The sequence below is a fragment of the Anguilla rostrata genome, chromosome 6, assembly GCF_018555375.3.
Source record: "Anguilla rostrata isolate EN2019 chromosome 6, ASM1855537v3, whole genome shotgun sequence".
Lineage (NCBI taxonomy): Eukaryota > Metazoa > Chordata > Actinopteri > Anguilliformes > Anguillidae > Anguilla > Anguilla rostrata.
The window spans coordinates 44397651-44415463 of NC_057938.1; the positions used below are offsets into that span (position 1 = coordinate 44397651).

General features: G+C 39.1%; 1 protein-coding gene across 1 annotated transcript; it reads right to left on the bottom strand.

The window, feature by feature from the left end:
• Positions 1-3889: 3889 nt before the first annotated feature.
• LOC135257323 (gamma-aminobutyric acid receptor subunit rho-2-like) lies at positions 3890-17766 on the bottom strand. Its single transcript, XM_064339941.1, has 9 exons — positions 17130-17766; positions 15296-15402; positions 9978-10045; positions 8291-8514; positions 7627-7709; positions 7393-7533; positions 6952-7104; positions 6643-6851; positions 3890-6171 (listed from the first exon to the last, which is right to left on the bottom strand). The coding sequence occupies exons 1-9, from the start codon at positions 17249-17251 to the stop codon at positions 5866-5868; spliced, it is 1413 nt and encodes a 470-aa protein (XP_064196011.1). The 5' UTR covers positions 17252-17766; the 3' UTR covers positions 3890-5865.
• Between the last annotated feature and the right edge of the window lie 47 nt (positions 17767-17813).

Here is a 17813-nt window from a genome sequence, read left to right on the forward strand (position 1 = left end):
TAAGAAAAATTAACAGCTTGTTAGAATTCTGGGATTGCTGTTGAGGTTGGAATGAAAACCAGCATACACAGGGGTCCCCCAGGACCAAGTTTGAGAACCACTGCATTAAAGTGTATTTTAGTGTGTTTTTCTGCACCTCTGCACCATGAACTGATGCACTTGTTGTACGTCGCTCTGGATAAAAGCGTCTGCTAAATGCCTGTAATGTAATGTAATGTATTTTGCATCACATACCCTGCTGAGGCCAGCGCTAAAAAGAACTTCTGTTAAAACACGGGTCAGTGCTGCCATCTGTCTGTGGAAATCTAAACTGCAATGAGCAACATCATGAATTTAATCCAAGGACAGTGGTTTTCAAACTCGGTTCTGGGGATCCGCTATGATCGCTGATTTTTGTCACAGCCAATATCTTGATCAATTAAGGTTGTTGAAAACCTATGTTTAAGTGCTAAAATAATGTTCTACTTTCACTTACTCTAACTTAATGTAGGTTTGGCTTATTACCATTTGCTCTGCCATTGGATACTTTTGTTTTTCCACAAATAGCTTAGTTTCACTGAGCCCCACTTTCCACAGTTAGGACCTGAATAACTTCACCTGTAAATTTCTGATTGAATTAAATAAAAAAGTAACCTCTTTCTTAAGGAATCGTTTGGCATACAGAACATTGCAGACATCAAAGCATTAATTAATCTGACAGATTAAAAATCCTGTGGTGTGAATGTGGAATATTTATTCTTCATTGCAACCATAGCTATTTCAGACATATGACTATAAGAAGGTCATCCTTCACTAGACATTAATGGTCTAATTACGAACAAGTAGCAGCTAATTACTATTGAGAGATTGCAATTATGGTATTAATGAAAACTAGCGTACACAGTAGGTAGTCAGGATCGAGTGTGAAAACTACTGGCCTTGGATATTGTAATTGGCATTAGAACATGTCCCTTAAATTTACAGAGCAATCTAGAAATTTGCCAGAAATATCAGTAATTGACATTACAATTACCATTTATAAAATTATTAGAAATACTTTATTGGGTTTAGTTGCCAAATATAAATAATTGTTTTCCTTTTGGTGTACCATGAACACTCCAAGATAACAGGCCTGACAAAGTAAGCTTCATAAGACGACTGAAGTTCTTTGCTTTTTGTTCAGTTTATTTTGTTAACTTTTCATATGTTGATATTGTTTCTTTTTCTTCTTCAAAAGGAGTGTTGTCCTTCATGATAACTTGAAAGTCTGTAGTAATCTTGGGTAAGCCACACTGTTTATTGTTAGCACACTGCAATTATTAAGTCGGTGACTTGGTGACCCTTTGATCAACGGCCTGCCCTCCTACACCCCAACCCCCGTACGGCACTGTATTTTAAAATCTGATGTTTCACTTACACGGGGCTTTCGCATATCATTACTGTTCACATGACATCATCACGTACTGCTGCAGCTCCAAATTTGATAGTGAAATTATGTTGAACAAACGAACAATAATAAACGGTTTGATTAGCCTCAAATAAAAAATAGGTTAACTCTATATAAACTTGAGCTAATATGAATTTTTATAAAACTGAAACATTGTCACTATATGACCGCTGGGGGGCAGGGAATGTATTTTAAAAGGAATGTAGCAAAAAACATTTGTCAAATAAGAAAAATGCTAGCGAATCGGGTCAATTCCGGATAGAGCGTGAAAAATAATTTTTAAACTCATCTCTTTTTTGGTAGATAATCAGTTTTATCATCGGAAACTGTTCTGAGATTTCAGTTTTTTCCCCATGAAATTAATTGATGTCCATTTAGTTGTATTTAATAAGATGTAGGAAGGGAACTAGAGTGTTAAATCATGTTTTTTTAAAAGCCTCGGCTTTTATGTTAGACAAAGCCAGAGTATTGACCATAATAATGCCAGCAGCATTCACCGAAAGATTGCCTGAAGAAGATAGAGATCGCTTGGTCACTTGGACGTGCTGCCATGCTGAGGGCATGACATTTGAAATTGCATAACTGTCAAAGCTTTAATTAATATTGAACATAGACAGAATTATTCTAAAAAAAAGTACACTTTTATGTTTGATGGAGTGTTTTAAAAAGTAAATAGCATATTTAATGTTTGCCATCTTTTTTGTTGGGTTGCATCATTTATTTGCAAGTAAAACATAAAACGAGTCAGTAATTTATCAAATAAGAAACTGTTAAACATTTGAAATAAACGAGTCCTGCACAGGCCATTTTGTGTGGTAAATTTTGAGAGCTAACAGATTTTTCCCCCTCTCCCACCCCCCATGCACACATGCAGAATTAATCTGGATTTGGTGGGTGGAAGATTGCAGCTCTTGATGTAAAGCCAAACGCATTACATTACATAAACGTTTTTTCCCCCTCCCGTCTCTCTCCCCCTTCATTAGGAGTTAATCTGTACTAACCAACTGTCAGTTGATGACGACCGTTCAGTTGATTGTCAGACGGAGAGCATGGCGTGGCATTTGTATCAGTAATTTGCTCATTGCTTTCACTCACATGATATCAAAAATGAGAGTAGATAAGAAATTGATGAGTAATTTGAGCCAATGCTTTGGTTAGGTGGATTATTTTTTGTTTAAGCTCCTTTTTGTTCACATTTTTCTTTTGTTTGAGAGGGACAGTGTAAGATTTCCTGTGGGAAAACTTTTGAAGGAAAACATTTTTATTCATTTATTGATGAATTGAACTACACGGTGTAGATCTAATACTGGAAATACGTTTGTATGGAGACTACACTGTGGGGAAAACAGCACATTGCAACTGTTGAACTGCTATGGGAAATCCATATAAATAAATGTTTTGATCAATTCATACAGCCACAGCCTACAGTGAACCTGTAATAAAATCTGGTATTTTCTGGTGTAAAGGTAAAACTGTGTGACATCATTACACATGTATGGTGTTTTACTGAAGTATGTCTGCACTTTGCAGATGGGGAATATACTGAAAATATGTTCAAATTAAATAATATTACCAAGAGATAGCAATAGTTGAGAATACATGGGCTAACATAAATAATACTGCTGCATTCAGATATTGAAATATACTTAAAACACACTGTTGTGTAATATATTTATCTTTATATATTCCAAAAATTCCACATACTTCCATAAGGGTATGCTGGACTTGGACAGGAGACCATCTTAGCTACACCCCAGTGGTTGATGTAGTGAGGTCTTCTTGGCTGTGGTGAACCAAAACAATGTTATTGGGGAGTGCTAACCTACTCTCTGCAGTGAGACTGAATTGTGAAGATGGTGCCCATGAGCCTGTCATGTGCTTTCCCAATCACTTTTACCAAATCTTGGTACACATTTGTACAAACAAAACTCTGTCAAAGTCTTGCACAGCATCTTGGCACGACAAAAGGAAACCTTGGGTGCAATCTGACCAAGACAGATAAATTCAGTAGCTGTGTGCAGGGGAGTAGTGTTTGCAAGAAAAACAATTATTATTCGTTTTTTTTTTTTTTTTTTTGGGGGGGGGGGGGGAGGGGGATTAAGTGTGGTTTGAATACTCTCTCAAATCTGGATTACAGAAAAAGGGACATCAAAATAATTATGCCGTCATCACAGATTTCTCAAAACACATAAAACCACCCAAACAAAATAGAAATAGTTACCTGTATCATTTCCATCCAGTGATTTGAGTGTGTGCATTAAATGTGCATTGTTCATTAAGTCTCCTTTTTATATGCATTTCAACTTTCTCAAATGTGCACATACATTCATCTCCCCCAACCCTCTCTCTCACACACACACACATACACACACACAACACAATGACTCAGAATCACTAACTCATTATGGGACAATTAGTTTCAGTCAGTGTTGCTTGGAGATGATCAAAAATGAAAGGATAGGATTTTCTCAGTGTCTTATTTATTACAGCTGTATTTACAGCATACATTCTTGACATTTTTTGCAACGACAACTGGTCTTAGACCAAAAGAAGTGTTTGGTGTGCCTAAAGACTCCCCTATGTGTGTATGTGTGTGTGTCTATAATAGCAGCCCTACAGACTGACACGCTTGCAGAGGAAAAATGACTCAGGCCATGAGTACCAGGGCGGGAAGCCCGAAAAACAGACGTGTGTGGATGTGTGGGGTATCTCTATCCAGTGGACCCCACTCATATGTCCAGCTATCTACATATGAATTGTTTGACTAACTGTCACCTAGATGGCAGACTATCTGAAAAATACTATATACAGTTGCCTGTGAATTCATAAATTGACCTTGAGACATATCCAATTTTAAAAGATGACACATAGTTAAGGCTGTTTCAAACCAGCAAGGCTGTTCAAACTGGTGTACAGTATATATTCAAAACTCAAACAGCCTTTTTCACTCTCAGTCTTTGCAGAGACATTTTGTGGATTTAACCAATCTAGCATGTAACCTGGTGATGTTTCAGCAAGTAGCATTACTTTCTCAACACTTAAGTTTCTATGAAGACATCATTACAGTTGACACAGCAAATATGAATGTCATAAATGCTCTTAATTGCTCACAAGCTGTGTTTTCAAGTTGTCATAAGCCATGACAAATGGTTATATCAAAACCATAAGTGTAGAGTCATGCTGGCCCTATGCAGGCTTAATAATGCTACACTTCAGGTAAAATGTTACTGAAATGAACAATCAAATAAGCTAACCATGACATTGGAATAAAATACTAAAACACCTCATAAGCCCTGTACAGTCTCTGCAACTTATTAAGGTAAGATGGCGTGGGTCTACCGGCACTAGAAACAAATACATGAATGATCAAACCAACAGGTTTTTATTAAGAATCCTTCCACACACTGATAGTGCTTTGAGGAAATCCAGCCATTCCTTAGATACTGTAAACCATTCATTGAAAAGGTCTAGAGAGCAGTGCAAAAGGAAAACACACAAAATCAACCTGTCATACTTTTTCCGGCCTTTCGCCCTGATTCACTGTACTTCCTGTCTCTGTCTCTGTATTTTTGATGTCAAGCAAAATTATTAAGATGTAAATTATTTCAGATGTTTGCAGGTGAATGCACACCTAAATAATTTTGAGCACAGCTTTATAAGGCTACCTTTCCATATCAAAACGCATGATATTATATTTGCTCCGTGTCAGTGTTTCATGCATTTTGGTGACAGGTCAGGAGGACAGAAGCCTTTCAAATATGACATGGCACTCGATGAAACATAACAGCTGTTAGTATACAAACACATTACTGCTGCTTTGGTTTTTCTTATGATCATACCCAAAAAGCTATTCACTTGACCTTTCAGGAGGATTTCAATGCCCAAAATGAAATTCTGAGATGGTGTGAGGCTAAAGAGTCTGCCTGGAGACAAAGCTGACCGCAAAGCATTCTGCACCTATTACTTGGAAATGGCATGGTCTGAACAAATATGGCTAGCGTTAAAGTGAAAATAAAACAGCATGAAACAAAGATTTGAAAAGTCATTGAGAAAGCATGTCAACTGGTACTTATGTTAGTCTGTCATCTTAATGGACCTGCACCTTCTTGGTTCTGCACTGGCAGAGATGGCAGTACCCCACAGAGTGCAGAGCAAATAAATAAAGAGTAATATGCTGTCTTGTTCCAGTCCAACGGTATGCAGCTTCATTGCAGGATACTGGGAGACACTGAGCTGGAGGTCAGTGAAATCCTCAGTAAGACCCTTGGGAGGAAATTAATCAGGGGGTCCAACAACAAAACGACAGGCCCCTTAAGCTAATGCGCAGTGCAAGACCACTGTCCTTGAGTCCCGCCAATCAGATCACCCTCCTCCCCCTCCCCTTCCCTCTCCTCCCCGCCCTCCTTCCCAGAGGACATCCGGCCAATCGCGGCGCGGGCTCAGCAGTAGACGGACCAGTAGATGAGGTTGAAGATGATATAAGCCCCGGGGAAGATCATGCGGGAGTAGGTGTCGATGGCGTGGGTGTTGTTAATGATGCGGAAGCCGCGGAGGCCCTTCTTCTTGGCGGCGCTGGACTCGCTGTCCAGGGACAGGTGCACCATCATGCGCTCCGGCTTCTCCGGCTCGTCGGGAGCCATGGGCGTCTGCGTGTACCCCGCCAGGCTGTTGGTGTCCGCCTCGCTGTACGTCCCGTCCAGCATCATGGTCCTGGTGTGGGACATCCCGCAGGTGCAGGGCAGGGACTGTGGGGAACAGAGAATAGGTATTTGTTTCTGAGTGTGGCAGAGTGTGAAAGAGTATGTGTATGAGGAGATGTGTCTGAGTTAGTGATTAGACTGATCAGATCTGTCTGATTAAGTCTGATTAACTTGATTTCATGCTCCTAGTTGTCTGCTAAATACTTCAAGAATTCAAGACTCAGGAGGAAAATCAAACTGAAATCCAAAGCTTTACTTCACATGATACATTTAAAGCAAGGCTACTTCTTGCCATAATGACACAGCAAGATAGTTAAATCGACTCTAACAGAGTACATTTCGCTCATTTATTTACACTTGATCGCTGTTGGGCTCATATAATATACTGATTAAGTTGAATTAACAATTAACATTTCACAATGTAATATGATAATTGTCACTTCATCTCTAAAATAAAATAACATACTAACATGTGCTCTGAAGTGCATACTGAAAGGGATGTGATAGCATCCATACCTGCTCTTTAGCCTTTTCTCTGAGTTTCCGGTCCTTTCCGTCCTTCACCGTAGTCAGGTAGTTGACTGCGGCGTATTCCAACACCGATAGAAATACGAACACGAAGCTGACCCAGAGGTAAATGTCCACAGCCTTGATGTAGGAGACCCTGGGCATGGAAGCGTTGACCCCGGTAATGATGGTGGACATGGTGAGCACCGTGGTGATACCTGAAGGACGATGACCACACCCCTCTGATCAGCACAGACTCTCTGGGGTCATCTGAAGCGGTCACGCAAAAAAGCAACCATCAAGAACTTTGAGCCTTACCCAACGACACTCTGGCAGGAACGGCGCGGCGGTCGATCCAGAAGGAGACCCAGGACAGCATGACCATCAGCGTGGCGGGAAAGTAGGTCTGCAGCAGGAAGAAGAAGATGTGCCGTCGCAGGGTGAAGTTGATGTAGAGCCGATTGTACCATCCTGAGGGAGCAAAGCAAGGGAGAAAGGAAAAGGGTCAAGTACCACACAGTCATCTTTACTTATTCTCACATATTCTCTCTCCTGAGACATATTAAACATATCAAGCGTATTCATTGTATAAAAAGCAGTGCTACTTTAATTAGAGAAATTATTGAGCATGAAATTTTAATGTAGCATGTTTTATTTTTGTGCCAATCCAAATGGCAGTTTTCTCAATACATGGAATTGTTTGTGTTCAGTCCTGGACCATTATCCTGAAATCTGGACACCATCCACGGCTAACTGTACCTGTGCTGCTGTAGAAAGCGAGCCTGGAGGTGGTGTGGAACTTCTGAATGAGGAACTGAGACAGAGAAATCTTGTCATCCGTGCTCAGTGACTCGTCACCACTCTTCCAGTACAGCATGAGGTCTTCATCCGTGTAGGCATCTGAAGGCAACCCGGCAAAGATTCTCAATTAGCGCAAGATGTCCCCCAAAAGGTTTCTCACCGGTGTCAGTGAGGAATGTGAACGATACTCACAGCTTTCCAGCTCTAATGTGCAGGTCTGCGAGTCTAAAGGAAAGCGGCTGAAGTCCATGTTACAGGCGGCTGTTACGGTGACCCTGCACGTTAAGCACAGCAGACACAACAGGCAAAGTGCAACAGTCAACAGTCATAGTGAGATGGCCAAACAGGAAACCCCAATAAAGACATGCACACAATTAATATTAAAAGCATATTAAAACATGTATTATGCAAGCTCTGTGTAAGTATGGATCACTCATGGGTTTAGAGCTCATCCAAGTGTCTGGGACAGGCAGCAGCCCAGGGTGTGAACAGGCCAAAATGTATTAACTGCTTAAAATGGGTAATGCCCCCACACATGTACAGAGAGCACACATTTAAAACCAGTGCATCTAAAGCAAATGCACTTCATTTACTTTTACATTTGTGTTCATATACTGTCATTGAATATATAAAGATCTGTGATGAAATTGCATATCCATAAACATTTTGTTTAAAATGGGCAGCAACCAACAGTCTTTTTTTAAATGGGCAACATCCATCATTTCTCTGATCATAATAAAAATGCATTCACTGTAGAATACATTTAAATTATTTTTTTAACATCATATTGGTCAACCAGTCAGGAAGCAGCAGAAGGACATGGAGGTAACTTCTGGTGAGCCAACATTGTCCTCACCTCAGACTGTACAGTACGTGGCCATCGGGAAACACCCTCAGCATGATGTTGTCCGTTGTGGTGTCGTGAATGAAGGACCTCTTTGAGTGCACGAAGAACACGTCGGGCACCCAAATCTTCTTCACCAGTCGACCGTCGAAGGTCATGCTCTTATTCGTGCTGCTAGGAAAGGACAGGCGCTCGTCCTTCCAGTAGTGTCTGAGGTAAAGCGTCATGGTGAAGTCCTGCATCACAAAGCAAAAAAAGAAGCCTTCTGCTAGATACACTTCTCATTCATCAAGATGAAAAAGGCCCTAGCTTCATATTAGGCACCTGGGTAGCTGATATTCGACATTTCTCGTAGAGATCCATAGTTTGGGACATTGCATGTTGGGATTATCGGGATATTGCATCTTACTGGATTACTAGAGATGTGTATGATCTAACGTGCTGTTAGCATGAGCAAAGAACATATGTGCAAAGATACCCATCAGATAAGGCACATTTCTGATGACCAATCGAATGCAGTCTGAAAGTCATAGGTCGCTGTCAGCGACAAAGATCAGTATAATCCCTCCTATTTCAGTTCTCTCTGTTCTGCCACTGGGTTTATGAATCCTTTCTGCAACACCGCACTCTATCCCTAAAGTACATCATCCCTCTTTTATTTTCACCACATTACATAATATGAAAGATGTAACACTGGCCATAAATTTTAACATAATAAAGCAATATCGTAATCATCATCAGGTTATTTGATGAACGAGTACAAAAACAAAAAAGGAGGAATGCGCTTGATGGAAAAAATTGGTTCATTGCTTTTGAAAAGAAATTGAAATCTATTTTCAGTGACATTTATATGATAAAATGTATAATGACGAAGGCTACACCTACATCAATGGCGGCAAAACCTAGCCTTGGAGAGGCATAGTCATCTGGTTTATGTTTTCACCTTAAAATCAGCAAACAGCTGAGAGCCATGACACCAGATGAGACGAGTTAAGAGAGTTTAAAAAACTACTTGTAGGACCTAGGTTGACCACTTGACCTAGACCAATATTTTAAAGGTAATATTTTAAAATGACCACAAAATGACTTGCTGGTATGTAAATGAAAAATTATATTTGATATAACTGAAACACAAGTGTGCACAACATCATAGAAGGTCTGACTTCAGGGAAGATTTTATTGAAATTGTTTCACTAAATTTTGACCACATGACCCACACAAGAATATTGATAGCCAGTGCTCTATACATTCTATGATTTCATGTTTGAATGTGTGGACAAAATACACATTCTTAAAATATGCTTTTCTGATCTAGTTTCTGAATGTTCTTCGAGACAAGGGGTCCTGAATGTTAACTAAGAAGAGCTGGAGGCTTTTGCGGTAACTCTACTAAAACATTAAATTCAACAGAAGCAACTTATCATAATCTTCAGTCCAGTCTTGATTTTGGTTTGTTTAATCAGATACTTTAGTTCTGGGCTACAACAAAAACTGGTACCATCACTGGCCATTCTTGTATAAGACTGGGGACCCCTGTTTAGACAAAATAGCATAGGTTTGTTTTGTTTATTTCTGAATTGTAGGTGCTGCAATTGAATTACAGACAACTGCGTTGTTGTAGTTGTACAAATAAGAGTAGAGAATTTGCCATTTTTAGGAAAGCATCGGATTTAGTTTCAACGGGAAATTATTCTCTTACCATATCTACTTCTGAAATACTGTCCAGGCTTTCCACCTGTACATCTACTCCAACAGGAATGGCAGGGCCTGGAAAATAGACATCAAAAGTCACGCACTGCTCATATTATATATCATATTAACAACGCAAATCACCATTTCTTATCCTTTTGATTGACTAGCTGACCCACAATCAGAATGTTTTCTTCCACCATTCATGTCAAGCTTTCAATTCAAAGCATGGAGAGTGTTAAAACATCATTAACTTTTCAAATAATGGCAAAATGTTGCATATGGGGCACTTGTAAGAGTGACTCCAGGTAAACTTACATCATTGCTGGATTACCTTATATTCCATTTACCAAATCATAGGTTTTCTAGGAAAATACAAACCCTGGATTAGACTCTGAAGATGATTTGATCGCCATTACGACCATGAGTAAACACACGTAGCTATCACGGCTTAAACATTCTTTTTTCCAGTTCTTCATCAGTTGATACAGGTTTCAGATATAGAATACTAGTCAATGACATTGATTGCAGGAATGTTATACTCTAGATTACTGCCCTGTATCTTTCCCATCATTTCAAATGGAAAGGTGACCTCAGAAGGTAAAAGCTTGATAAACTTAGCAACAGGAATTAAGGATAGTGGGACTTTTGGCAGAAACTGACATAGGGTTAATTAGTGCAGTGAAATACATTGTTCTTCCAAACCAGCAACAACATCAAAAAACCTTAATCTTCATATAACCCGCCTCCCGAAATAAGAACAGTGAAATTTAGCATTACATCAGTCACACGGCGATAACAAGGCACTATAACAAGGTAATTACAATGTAGTTACAAATTAGTACATTTGCATAGTTAAATAATTACATTTTAGTTAAATAGGAAATGGCTCAGCATGACTTTACAGTATGAAGGAGACTTTAGCATAACTGGAGTGATTACACAAAGAGCCATCTCTGGGTTTTGGGGTTAGGTTCATGGCTGGAGTTCTGGTGATAGGTAGACATAAGGGTGGGGTTAATAACTAGGAGGAAGATTATTCAGATATTTACACAACCTGAAAACTTATGTTCACCTTTGCCCTCAGCTGTAAATCAGGAGGAGCTGTATAGTGGATTTCCAAAGTCAAACAGCTAAAAACAAGTTGATCCTTGGTTATTGTCAGAAGTGTTGTTCACATACCCAGTAAGTGGCTTTTCTGTCTAGAAGACAACCAATGTCTCAGGACATAAACAGGGGCATGCTCTTAACTTAAATGTCTACTGTGAGACCTGCAAAATGGCTGCCATGCATCATCCAGGTAAGTGCTACACAGAAGTTTCCAAATCCATCACTGTACAGCACTTTAAGATCCTCAAAAAGTGCTATAAGACACAGTTAATTATTCTTCTGATCATTTTCTTATTAGAAGTATGATGTAATTACATGGGCAAGAGTGCGTATTAGTGTTCCTGTTTTTCTATTATTATTACCTAATATCTATGAAAATGTGAAGTCCGGTAATGGAACCTGTCTTTAGATGTGATTGTGTAATCAATGGTTAAGCCTCTCATTAGTTTCCCTGTTACCTGGAATAGAAGGTATTAACAAAAACCCAGCGCCAGCTGTGAGCCTTGTCTCCCTACACAGGGACCATATGCCATCTACCATATCCAAAACCGGCCTGACCCTGGCTCCTGGGGACATCCGGCTGGGGCTCGGTCCACTTGGCAAAGCACCTACCACCTGTGGGGGGGGGGGGGTGGGGGTGGGGGGGGGGGGGCGGTGCTGTCCTACCCAGTCAGGGAGTTTGCTGTGGGATTAGGTTGCAATTTAAGGAATACTTTTTCTTTTCATTTCCAGTGTGATTACATGAGTACCACATCTGCTGCTCGTAGTTTAGGGAAAAAGAGAGCATTTCAAGACCGCTGGATTTTCTGTACACTTTCCAGTCTGTGTGGTGAATCCACCTCTGTGTTACTGGAATGCACTGAAATGTTCATAGGACTGTTTTGTTGCCTCCTGTGTCCTTCAACAATTCAGGAGAGTGGACACAAGATGATGCTCACTGTCCACCAGCTGAGCCGAGTCAACTACTAGCACAGTTTGTGCATCCAGACTCCAGTGTACATAGTCATGGGCTCTGAAGTAGAGATAAGCCAGCCAACTGAATCACTGCCTCTCATGTGTGCCACCCTTTGGGGATGCCAGGCACAGTCTGAGCTGGCATGATCCATTACCTGGTGATCCATTAGCTTTTGATTTTAATATGAAATGGAGCCTTGTATACATGGACATAGCTTTGTAGTTTTTGATCAATATGCAACAGTGTATCAGCAAGCACGCACTGTTGCACCTCCCCAAATCTGTGCCGAGACTGCTCTCAATTGTGGCTTCATCATAGGAATGTGTGTAGTTACTGCCAAAGTGTGAAATACAAAACACCACACACAGCATGCTTCTTTTAATTAAGCTGACTTGAAAAAGCCAATTTATTGTTCTTCTATTTCTTCATATTCCCCATCAATTTTTTGTATGCTACTCTTGCTACAGCTTTTTTGTTTGTGATTTTTGTGTTAATAGCTCAAATATTTTGTGATATGCTTACAATTTTATATAGAAAAAGTTCCCATTGATTACCATTGATGGAATGTTCAGAATCTGAACAACATGCAGCTAATGTCATAAGCGGCATCTGCACCTGCCACAGACACAGATCATCTCTCTAGCAAAGCTTCTAATGGACAAAATCTCTGGCAAGGCAAGTAACGTTAGCAACATCAATGCCAGTTCAACCCAAACTAATATTAGTTAGTGTTCTGTTATAGTCCTAGCAAGCTAGCGTGCGTATTTCAACATTGGCTTTTTCAAGCCAACTTAAAGTTTGCCCACAAAACTTTCTTTTCCTTTCTAATTCCTCTCTCTTTCTTATGCAAGTCAAACACAAAAAATAAAAAGGTTTTCATCTAATGCTTTCTCATTTTCAAAATATCTGTTTCCAAATGGCATGCAAATGCACTCTGCATCACAGATTCATATAGAACAAAGAAAAACTAATGAAGTATTCATTATTATTTGACTTAAATGAGTAAATTCCTTTGAAGATTTTGGCTTTGTATTTTGAGGGTGTTACATCATGCTAATCTAATTCAGATTTATCTTATTAATATTTTGAGTAACTATGGCAAGATGGCATGGCACTCTTTTCACTCAGCAGTACAAATTACAAATGAATAATGAGCCTGCCACCAAATTAAAGCGCATTATATCTCAGCGTGCATGACCCAAAGTTCCTGAAAGACCTCACAGGCCAATGGTCATAAACTGTGCCTTAAGCTCATAAATTATGATACTTGTACGATGCCAATTCTATTTGGCCTGACTGTACCTGTGCACAGTCCTCATCTATATTCATCACATAATGGGTTGCTAAAAACATTTCAGAGTAAGCACTTGTAATATTTGGTAAAGCTAAAGCTAAAGAGGACATCCTCAATTACCATATAAAGTGAAATAATAAAGCACGAATAAGGCTTCGTGTCAGCCATACCAGCACAGGGGCACATCGAGTGCAAGAGATATACTGCTTGAGGGAATAAATAACCCTCGCCATTACACCATATGACCTCGGAGCATCCCCCCTTTCAAGGATTAGCAGCAAACAAAATCCACTATTAGTTATCTCGGCTGAGATTAAGGTTGCACCAGTGCATTAGATGCTGCCGCCCTCTCCGAAAAAGAAATCCCACTGATGCCATTTCTTATTTGGATGTTCTTGGAAATCAATAAAATATTCAGGCTTTTACTAAAATGCAAATTCGATTAATCCGTAAAAAATGTCTGGCTCGGTAGACTGCTTTTAGAAGACAGATAAGACAGAAACAAGCTGTCAGAAATGAATTAAATTTTGGCTCTTCCCAAGTTCACGGTTTTTCTTGTCAGCCTCTCTTGCTCATTGCTACAGTTTTTGCCCACTTGCTTGCAAAGCTTCTTGCCTGACATTCCGGTAATTGACCAGACAAGCACACGTTAAGAGCTCTCAGCATAAATATAAAAGGCAAAATGGAACTCTGTGTTTCTTTAAAACACGGTTCTTATTCTTAAAATAAATTATCCTCCAAAGTAGAAAATGCGCTGCTTCCTCTTTTTTAAGACTAAGCTGACAACAGCCGGTGCTCACTACACTTACAACACGCTTATATTTTATATACCTACGTATAAAGTTAACAATGAGCACGCCTTAATATAGGAAGGAAGCTGCACTCAGGCTTAAGGCTATAGTTTTTCTTTTTGAAATATATACAGCAATTAATTTCACCAGGCAAATATAATTTCCTGGTTTTTCTTCCCCAAGTTTGGCCCCAAGAGCTTGATCACTTAGAAGAGAGGAACAAATCAAAAGCAATTTGTTGAACCCTTAAGCATTACATTCAGTCAAGCTTTACATCTTCAGAGGGGTGCACGTGACGTGAGTGTAGACTATTTTCTACCACTTGGCTGCGAACCCCCTCAGAAAACAACAATCCATCTCACATTCCAAGAGCGTCCAGTTGAAAACCTTTCATTAGTTACAGTACACGGTGTGTCAGTTCCTTTTGAATCATACCGTAAGCCAGTTATGAAAATGACATTCAGACATTCATCAAAACTTAATTTGCTACTTTGAAAATTTTTTGACTATAATTGTAAAAATTATTCAGTACAATTTCCATATTCATCCATTCCCAGATCCAGTCATATGTGCCCAAGTTATAATCAATACACAGATATGGCAGAAATAGGTTCCTATTTTATGTGAAATAGGATTCCTGCCCTCAGCCTGTTCTTTATTGTTGGGTAATTCAGCTCTAATCTCAAGAATTTTATATTACAAGTCAACTTTATAGAATACTGTCAGAAACGTGTATTTTCAAAGCTACCATAGATTAAGTTATTTGAATAAATAAGTAAATAGTTTTGCTTTGGAAGCAGTTGTACATGATGCTCCCTGATACACAAACCACATACACACATCTGAAACATTTTTACTGCCACTTCAGCACCAGTTGATATCTTTTAAACACGTGTGTCCAGTTACCTAGAATCGCAATACCTATGCACACTTAATCATCATAAAAACATATTGCATCACATTACATAAGTTTTTAAAGTACATTTTTTTATTGAAGGTAATTGTCTCAAACAATGTTCCAGGATAATTATAAAGTAACTGTAAATTCACAATTTATACAATCTGCCACTGTTATAAAACATGCAGTTGTACATTCAGCATTATTCTGGATGAACATATAATTATAATTATTTGATGTAAGTTAATCTCTCTTTTGGGAACTGCTCTTTGATCCTCACCTGCAAATGCCGGCCTCATGGTAAAATCATGGTCGTCTACTCGAAGTAGGTGGTCTTTCTTCACTTTACGTGTTTTGGTCACATCTACCATCTTCTTTGATAAAGTACTGTAAAAAAGACAACCAGTTTGTGGTACTAAATAGTGTTTTGGAAAACATTCAAAATAAATACATAAATACAACTCAAATTAATTATTTGACTACATATTGCATAATGAAACCACACATCTGAAAAAGCCTTCAGTTTCATGTGATGGGAAAATAAGTGGTTTCTTATATTTTGATGAAATAGTACAATAACATAAGATATATTTTATTCATCGGATGTTAATACATTATTTGATCCATGGAACGGAACAGAGGAGTATGATTGCGTGTGGCAGTGTTAATGGAACGCAGCCTTCCCCAATAAAGGGCGAGTGAAATTTGAACAGTCCTGGGCGCCGGAAATCAGCTACAATTCATATCAGTACTAAGCCTTGCAGTATCTGTGACATGGCAATTAATTCTGGCTATGCAATAGACACAGGGAGGCTAGTCTTCAGTTACCAAGCCTGACTGTAAATGGTCCACCGTCAGACAGTTGGAGACGTGGTTCAAAAAGCAAGGGCGTTACTCTGAGGTAACTAGATACAAACTCTAGATGTATGAAGGACCCCCTGGCACATGGAAATCCTGCAGGATCACAACTGCCTAACACGTTCAAAGCTATAAGCATGAATCACGGTTATGGGCTCAGTAGAGAATGCTCAGAGAAGGATATCCGAAGTGCGGCGGTTACAGTGCATGAAACAAGCCCATTAAATTGTAATACATAACTTTTAAAGTGTTACATTTTGGAGTCCACTTGCTTAAAAATATTATGGAAGTAGCACAAGCCATATTTTTATGACTCAAACAATGATCACATTTGCTGACTAAAAGGAGGACGCATCACTGCGTAATACGCCGGCTCATAAAAGGATAGATAATGCGAAAAATAATTTGAGTGCTTTTCTCAGTTTTAGCATGATCATGTGTACTAGGCTAGTGCCAGCCATAGGGAAGTATTGTCATACTACATTTTCCTTGCACCTTGATCTTTCATTGCCTAGCAATTTTGTCAGATTTTACGCGCGTCTGAATTACGCGCAACGTTCACTGTTTTGCCAAATGTTTTTTTCCTAGGATTCTTCATAATATTTTGAAGTCAAGCGTTGGTTTTAAACCCATTCGTTCTCAGTATAGCATAGAGACTATGTACATCTCTGTCTCAAACCAAGAAGCACTTAACCATTTCCTTAAGCACCGAATGGTGATTTATCTCTGCTTTTAAGTATACCCGCTATAACTTGATTGTTTCTATGAAATACGCTATAGCTGACACACCAATCTAGAGCTGTACGAAATTAAATGTGATTGAACTAAAGTAAATATCCAGGACATCATCATTCAAGTGAGCAATAAACTTAATGCATACAATCGAACCTTTATAAACAACATTCCATATTCGTAATATGTAATTCGACGTTAAAAATATTTAGCATCACAAAAGATAATAAATATCATCCTCATCACAGCTGCTGCACATATGTGTAACTTCGTGATCCTATAGATTAGCCACAAATGGCGTGCATTATTAATATTCAGAATGTAAACAATGTCCATGACGCACGCAACTACAAGCAGCTACAAGTACCAATATACATTCTCTGTGTGTGTATATAATAATAATAATAATAATAATAATAATAATAAAAAAAGTCTATCCAGCAACTGGTATCATTCGCAATACTTTATGAACATAAGTGAACACAAAAGTAAAAAATCGAATTGTTCTCGAGTCGAGTACTTACGAGCCATGCTTGTGAGTTTCCACGGGTCCAGTCCACCTCCTTTTCCTTCCTCTATGCTTTCGGCACTCTCCAATAAGCATCAGGCAAAACAGTAAAAACAGCAGTTTGGTAAAATAAGGCATTATGCGTACAAAGTTAAATCTCTGGGAACGAGTCTAGAAATCCCCCTTTGTTCCGGTTCGCAATTTTTTGAACAGTGATTCATCTTTTCGTTCGAAGAACCACAAACGCTGCAACAGTCATTAGAAAATACATTCCGGTTGATTAAACATCCACGACTGATATGTTTCCAACGCCAAGCAGCTTGTCTTACTTGTTCTCTGATTGGTTAGCTATCGTACAGCTGTTTCCATGCGTTCTGACTGATAGACTTCGCTCGGCTTTCTAGTGACCACTCTTCGGGTCATCTTCACGGAGAAGCACTGACGTAACGTACTCCGGTTTTAAACAACTTTCGAATGAAAGCGAATGTATTTGAACTGTAGGGAGGAGAGATAACGAAACAAGGATACAGGATGTTCATCTAAGTACGGCATCAAAAATGCAGCCATAATCATTTCATTACGATAATATAGCACATTAGTGAATCTGATATACCTCAACAGAGTAATGTAACAAAAGATAAATTGTGGAGTATATCCAGTTTTCACGGAGTACCGTTCAATGCTATATCTAGTAATTTAA